The 7,770-nt window shown below is 54.5% G+C and overlaps 1 protein-coding gene across 1 annotated transcript in view; it reads right to left on the bottom strand.

Annotated features, from left to right (window-relative positions):
* Positions 1-1,617: 1,617 nt before the first annotated feature.
* Positions 1,618-7,770, bottom strand: part of PHB (prohibitin) — a 13,023-nt gene continuing 6,870 nt past the window's right edge. The window contains exons 4-7 of the mRNA XM_008063960.1: positions 6,917-7,059; positions 6,671-6,787; positions 4,070-4,165; positions 1,618-2,772 (exon numbers count right to left, since the gene is read on the bottom strand). Of these exons, the coding sequence (XP_008062151.1) occupies positions 2,560-2,772; positions 4,070-4,165; positions 6,671-6,787; positions 6,917-7,059 (569 nt within the window). The 3' untranslated portion in view covers positions 1,618-2,559. The remainder of the gene's footprint in view (positions 2,773-4,069; positions 4,166-6,670; positions 6,788-6,916; positions 7,060-7,770) is intronic.

Here is a 7,770-nt window from a genome sequence, read left to right as displayed (position 1 = left end):
GAGCTGAGTTGAAGGCTGGAGGGACCCCGAGGCCACACAGGGCAGCTCTGCAGGGCCCGGGGCTCCCCTACAGACATCTGGAGCCTGAAACCCAATCTCCAAGGCAGGAAGCACGACTGCACCTCTATTTTTAAATTTTTTCTTTTTTTCCCGAGTTGGAGTCTCACTCTGTCGCCCAGACTGGAGTGCAGTGGCCGCTCCCGGCCACCACAGCCCACAGCCTCGACCTGCTGGGCTCCGGCGAGCCTTCTGCCTCAGCCTTCCAAGTAGCTGGAACTACAAGTTCGTGCTACCACGCCCACTAGTTTTTTGATTTATTGTAGAGATGAAGTCTCGCCGAGTTGCCCAGGCGGGTCTCGAACCTGCAGGCTCAGGCAATCCACTCACCTCGGCCTCTCAAAGCACGGAATTACAGGCTGAGCCCCTGAGCCCGGCTGGACTGCGCCTTTAAAAAGGGCGTTGGGGAGAGGAGACTCCTGGCCCTCCACCCCGAAAGGGTGTTCACAGCAATCAACAGCAGGAAAGGAGGAAGGCAGGGGTGGAAGCTGGTCTGGAACACATTTAGGAATCAGGCTCTTGCTGCTCCAGTCTTGGATGCCTTTTGAGACCAGGTTCCTCATCCCCCGCAGGCCTCCCCATTCTCCCAGCAAAGTCCCTGGGACCAGATATCCCGAGGCCTGAGATAAAGGATGCTGGGGGTCGGGGCGGGGAGGTGGGCTGGATGGAAACTCATGGGAGGGAGGCTTGAGGTTCAGCCATGGGTTGGAATCAAGCACTGTTGTCTGCTACTGGGAAGGGAATGGGACTAGATTGCTTCTGGGAGGCTCTGGGAGGGGTGCGGGATGTAGGGATTGGGAGAATTCAACCCCCAGCTCCACTCCAAATCTGAGCACCCGGTCCCCTCTTCCCCAGCTGACAGCTGGCTTGTCACTCTGGGAGAGGAAATGTCCAATCTGGGTCAGAGACCAGCCTGCAGGGTCTTCTTAAAGACCCCTCTCTGTGGCCAGGTGCCGAGTCCAGGGATTAAACGGAGAGGGGTGGGGTGGGGGTGCTGGGCCCTCACTGCCTGCAGTCTCGCTAGTTCCTAAAAGGATTCGAGGTGGGTGCCTGACATGGCTTCTCAGCCTGAAGTCTGCTCTCCCTCCCACCACCCAGAACGCACAAGCTCAGCCCCCTTGAGCGCCCAGGCATTTCCAACATCCCTATCAGTGAAGAACAGCCCACTGCAGAGCACCCGAATCATCCAATGTGTATAAAAAACCAAGGAACGCTGAGGGCAACTGGACCCATTTGTCATCAATCATTTTCCTCCTTAAGGGGACAGTATGACCTCCCAGGGAGCAGCGGTACCATGACACAGAGCAAAGCTAACTTGCCTCCACCCAGCCCATCGCATCCCAGCCCGCCCAGGACCGACCTCGCCAGGTCCCACGGAAACTTATTTCAGGTGGGAGACAGATCCAAACACAGCACAAAGTGTTTTCTGAAAACAAAGCATTTTCTGCCTTACTGGAGACGGTCCCAGCTGGCAGTGCAAACACGTGCACGCAAACACTGCTAGAATGCTCTGTTCAGATTCCATGGCTCCCACAAACAAAAAGACCCATGAACGAGCTGGAAGGTCTGGGTGTCATTTATTGACAGTAGTTTACACACATTTGTTTTTTCCCGTGGTTGTTTTCTTTGAAGCGCAGGCATAGAGCCCTCGAGGAGGGCAGGCTCTGAACAAGGGAGCCAGAACGCAGGACGCATATGTCCTTGGCAGGTGTGTCCAGTCCGGCAGGATGCAATCCTTCAAGCAGTAATTCCACTGAGTGAGAGGGCCTGAGGTGGGGGGCAGAGAGGAAGTCTTCCACAGAGCTCACATCTCAGTCCAGGCCTCCTCTCCCACCATCCAAGTCCATCTCAGTTCTAGGACCCTGGGGGGCAGCAAAATCAGGCCCACCCACCTCAATGGGGGCAGATTCTTCCATCTGTGCCCGGCTTGTACACACCTGCTTCCGCTGGCCGCTCAGTTCAAGAGAATCAGCCTTATGGTAAGAGACAGGCGGCTTCCTCCCCGACCCTCCCAGCACCTCTCCACAGCTGCATCTGTGCTGGAACCGCTGGAAAAATCGAGGCCTGCCTCCTTGTTGGGTTATGTGCACCATCATCCTCAAATCTTCAGGAGTGACAGGATGGAGCCCACACGTGCACTCGGTTGACAACCAGGCTTCCCCGTCCGTCACACACACTGCTCTGCCTTCCTTCTGTCAACTGCCAGCACCTAGGCCGGAGGTCCATAGGCCCCGGCATGGGACCTGCAGCCAGTCTGCGTAGGCACTTGGCAGTTTTTGGTTGGGACGTGGATAAAAAAGTCGATGGACATGAGAAGAATGAGAGGGCTTCACTTGATAGAGTAATCAGAGATCTGAATGATTCCACTTTTATTTCCTTCACTTTAAGCCAATCATGAAATTTCACAGTGATTTCTGGGGTGGGGATAAGGAAGGCTGTATTAAGCATCATCGGGGCACTGGCTCCAGTGAGTGGCCCGAGGAGGTGCGGGCAGGGTGGGCCTCACTGGGGCAGCTGGAGGAGCACGGACTGGCCTGCCGGCAGGTAGGTGATATTCCGAGAGCGTGACAGCTGGTATGCAATGTCCTCGGCGGCTTCCAGTTTTCGCAACTCGATCAGGCCGTCACCTGCCGTGGCCAGCGAGTTGGCGATCAGCTCGGCGGCTTTGGAGTCACCCTCGGCAGAGATGATGGCCGCCTTTTTCTGTTGCTCAGCCTGAAAGAGTGGGAGTAGACAGAGAGTAAGATCAAACGTCAGGGCTCTGGATGTCAGGCTGAGCCCAGAAAGGACCTGCAGAGAAAGGCGCACCCACGGGCTCTGGAAGGAACTTGGGGGACTGAGCACCGCCTCCTGATGGGGTCAGCAGGCACATGGCCCACCCCATCCTCCCTCGCCTTTAATGCCCACCTCACGGCACCGGAGGGGGACATTTCTGCTGGCTGTCCAAATCTGCCTTATTTCAAAGTCCTTATGAATATTAATGACAATCTAGTTCAGCCACTTTACTAAGCCAGGAGGACCGGAGGCTGAGGGAAACAGGAGAAAAAAGTCAGGTGGACTCAATCCTCCAGCTCATTTTTCCCTCCTGCCCCAAGTTCAAACGACTTTCATCAAAACCAGGCTAGCTAAGGAGCCGCACACACCTGTCACTCTCCCTAGAGCTGCCCATGCACCAGGTTGGGCTGGGAACCCAGGCACCGCAGAGCACTCTTCCATGCCTGCCCTACCCGTGTCTAGAGGAAGACAGCGCTTGGCAACGTGGGACCTTCAGAAGCGTGAGAAGGTGATGTCAAGCCTCTCGAAATTCACACAGTCTCAAAGCTGCTAGGCTCTGTGTCTGTTTATTGTGCACCTAATATCACCAGGCACTGTGCTAAGTTTGTTGTAAGTTCAGGAGACAGTGGATTCAGAGCAAAACGAGTCCCTGCCTGCATGGAGTTTTCAGTCTCCAAAATTACATCTGTCCCTGGTTTCTTCTTTTATTTCTTACTGTCCCCCACCCCCACCAATGAGAAACGCTGGTGATGGGAAGGGGAGAGCAAGAAACACCTCTGCAAATACAGAAAGACCAGACTGCTGTGCAGATGGATGGCGTTCCACCGCACACTCCGACACATCTGGATGGATTTAACCCTGGTGACGATAGCACATCTGGCACAATGTTTGATCTTTTTGCTGTCAGCTTTCACTATGTAACCGTGGTTAAAAATGACTCCTCAGTGAAGCTGAAAATATTCCAGGGGAAACATTTTCATTTGTAGGAGAGTGCTTTTGATCTTAAGAGATGCGGAAGAAAAATGACCCTTCTGTAATGAGGAACATAACTTCACATCTCCCTGACTAGCCCCTGAAGACTCTGGAGCCCACTGCAGGAGTACAATTCCTTCAATCCCTTTCCCATTATCCCAGAAGAAGAGATGACAGAAGATGGATTTCCAGGCCACCCAGTGAACAGGGAAGCCGAGCGCCCGAGAAGGGAAGCAAGTCTGCCGCCATCTGGGCTAACGCTCACCTTCTCCACCACGAATCTGGCCCGCTCCGCTTCCTGCTGCGCCACCTGTTTGGCTTCCACCGCTTCTGTGAACTCCTTCCCGAAGGTCAGATGCGTCTAGGGGGAGAGGGAGCACAGGATGAGGCAGGGTGATTACTTAGACAGCACTGCTGGGAGGCCCACGGCCTCTGGGAGGAAGAGGCCAGCAAGGCTCCAGCAGCTAGAGGCACCTGCAAGGCCAGGACACCCTTTACCTCCACACCCTCATCCAACCCGAGCTCACACCCAGAATCCTCAGCTGCCCTAACTGCTCCCGAACGTCACTGTTGCCTCCGTGCAGCGACCTCATGTAGACAGTGGCACCTGGGGCTCTCGAGGGGGCCCACAGGCACCAGAGGGTCTCTGCTCAATTGACCACCTCCCCAGAGGAGGACGGTGGCTTCTAGGACCTCCACAGCTGATGAGTGCTCTTCCAAGGTCTTTGATGCCCTGTCCAAGGCCCAAGGGAAGCCAGATGTAAAATGAGGCCCTGAGAGTGGGGGACGCAGCTGGTTCCCAGGACTGATGAGCCGGCGATCTCTGCTTTCTCTGCTTATGGATTAAGCAGCCCACTTCTTCCAAGAGCAGCCCCACCAGTGGACAGGAAGAGGAAGAGGAGGTGGAAGCATATCATGGCATTCCCGACGTGTGGGGGCCCTGGGAAAGGGTTTAACCGAAAGGCAGGTAAAGCCATTGTCGGAGGGAGAGTTTCCAAGCCAGATCATCCAGACCGTCCCTAATTACATCAGTGAGACTTGGCTGTCATGCCTGGCTCTGAAGATAGCACACACGGTGGGAACAGATCTCAGGGACCCTCACACCGGGCCTGGGGCAACTGACCAACTTTCTGTTCAAAAAGGGTGAAGGAAAGAAGAGCACTGGTTTGGCCGTCAAAGCCTCATCTCACACCCTCCTCCCTCCTCTGCTTCTTCACATCTGAGCAGCCCCCAACCACCCCAAAGATAAATCCTGCCCCAGTGTCTTCCACAATTGTCAACACTTCTAACTCTTAAACTGCAGCTGTTGCTCTCTGCCTGATCCACTTCTGGACCCCTGTTCAAAGTTGGGGCAAGAAAATCTAATCCTGAGAAATGGAAAATGAAATGTCTAATTAAGGAATGAAATTTCTTTCTAGAAGGGCCAGCTGAGGGCAGCGAATTCCCCATGAAATCTAATTTCTTCTCGACCTCTTAGATCCGGTTTCCTATGGTCAGCCACGTCTCCCTGGAATGGAGTACATGGTTCAAGGCTAGTAAAATACCAAGTTTTTTCTTAGGTTTTTCCCCAGTGTTTTCTCACAGCCAAGGAGCTCAGGTTAACAGAAAGCAGCGAGGGCCTGGAGCAGGGCTAGCGGTAGAGCCAGAGGCTGCAGCCTGGCATCTTGCCAGCAGAGGGAGCCCTTAGCCCTTTGGACTTGGCCGCTAGAGCAAAATGGTGCCGTGCCCTCGGGGTAGCGCTGGGGGTTTTTTTTTGTTTGTTTGTTTTTTGAGTTGGAGTCTCACTCTGTTGCCCAGACTGGAGTGCAGTGGCCGCTCCCGGCCACCGCAGCTTCGACCTGCAGAGTTCCAGCGATCCTTGCACCTCAGCCCTATAAGTAGCTGAACTACAGGTGTGCACTACCACGCCCGGCTAATTTTTTTGATTGATTGTAGAGACGAGGTCTTGCCAAGTTGCCCAGGTAGGTCTTGAACCCGCAGGCTCAGGCAATCCTCTCACCTTGGCCTCCCAAAGTGCTGGGATTACAGGCTGAGTCACTGAGCCTGGCCGGAGTGTTACTGTTTAAACAGCTGCACAGACGCTGAGTGGGAAACCATGCCTTTCCCTAGCGATGCACGGGAGAACTGAACAGGAAACACTTTACCTCACCATCCGAGCAAATCACCCCAAATAATTTTTCCCAGAGAATCTAGAAACATGACCTCTTTCCCCTCACCCTCATCAACTTGAAATGCTATCCCGCCTGTATTACTTTCTGAGTTATGACATTCAATGTCATATAAATACAGAGACTGTGATGTCCCAAGAGGAGAGCTGACGCCTCCAAGATGTTCCTCACCCCTTATACCAGGTCCTGGAGAGTAGAACCATTCCATTTACACCCTATCACCTTTCATGGGGGGGGTGTTCCCTGAACTCACTCCACTGAGCTTCAGAACACAAGTGTTAGGCCATTCCCAGGGGGCAGGCTGGGCGGTCTGTGCTGGGGAGGAAGACTACTCGAGTTGTTCTCTGGTCTCTGCCAGGCGGTTTCTTCCTGTGTCGAACAGTTATTAACAAGACGGTGCTTTCTGGGGAGCTCTGGGGAACGGTCACCATTTGGAGAAGGCAAAAACATCTCGTGGTTAGGGACCGTATGGGTATGACCAGAGGTCATAGGAAAAGTATGTGTGGCAGGGGGAGGTAAGAACACTCCACCAAAAACAAACCCCAGGAGACTGCCCCCCCACCATCAGAGCTTCCGGGTGTTCCAGCCTCACATTGAGGCAAGCAGAAGGCAGGGCCTACAGCGTCTACCCAGAAATGGAGCCAGACACCCCCACGGACCTGCAGCCCCTGCCCCCTCCATCTCCCCAAGTGTCTTACCAAGGACACGTCGTCCAGGATGAGCCCAAAGGTGGCCGCTCGCTCCGTGAGGTCGTCGCTCACCTGCCTGGAGACCAGCTCTCTCTGGGTGATCAACTCCCCAGCGTCGAAGCGAGCCTGGTGTGCAGAGGAGGGCAGAAGAGCAGGTGAGGTGCATGAGGAAGCAGAAGAGCCAGGAAACCGAGGGCCTCGTCCCAGCCCGCCAACTGCCCCGCTCTGCTGCTGCCAGGGACCCAGCTTGCTCACCACCACCGATTTGAGGATCTCCGTGGTGATGGATGGCAGCACGCGCTCGTCGTAGTCCTCCCCGATACTAGTGAAGATGCGAGGCAGCTGGCTGGCCACGGGCCGGAAGAGGATGCGCAGCGTGATGTTGACGTTCTGTAGGTCTAGGGTGGGGGACAAACACTGGAGTAACAATAAACCACAGTGGGGAAACAAGGGGACTTTTTTTGCAGTCGGAATCTCTGTTGCCCAGGTTGGAGTGCAGTGCCACGCTCACAGTTACTGCAGCCTCGACCTGCAGGGCTCAGGTGACCCTTCCACTTCAGCCTTCCAAGTAGCTAGAATCACAGGCATGCACCGCCATGCCCAGCAATTTTTTTGATTTATCGTAGAGAAGCAGTCTTGCTAAGTTGCCTGGGCTGGTCTCGAACCCCTGGGCTCAGGCAATTCTCTCATCTCCACCTCCCATGCCCAGTCACAAGTGGCCTTTAATATAACTTCTCCTAACCCAATCTGCTATAATTTTTATTTTCTTAATTATTTTTAAGATGGGGTTTCACTATGTTGCCCTGGCTGGACTTGAACTCTTAGGCTCAAGTGATCCTCCCACCTTGGCCTCCTGAATAGCTGGGACTACAGGCACGTGCCACTGTGCTCAGCACCAAATTTGCTACAATTTATAAACAAATTTGCTGATTATAAGACCCTGGCCAGGGACAGTGGCTCACACACCCGATCACAGCACTTTAAGAGGCTGAGTCAGCTGGGCTCGGTGGCTCAGCCTGTAATCCCGGCTACTCGGAAGGCTGAGGTAGACGGATCGCCGGAGCCCAGCAGGTCGAGGCTGCGGTGGCCGGGAGCGGCCACTACACTCC

Source organism: Carlito syrichta, unplaced genomic scaffold (assembly GCF_000164805.1).
Source record: "Carlito syrichta isolate Samal-C Ts95f unplaced genomic scaffold, Tarsius_syrichta-2.0.1 Scaffold307155, whole genome shotgun sequence".
Lineage (NCBI taxonomy): Eukaryota > Metazoa > Chordata > Mammalia > Primates > Tarsiidae > Carlito > Carlito syrichta.
This window is presented reverse-complemented; position numbering and strand designations above follow the sequence as displayed.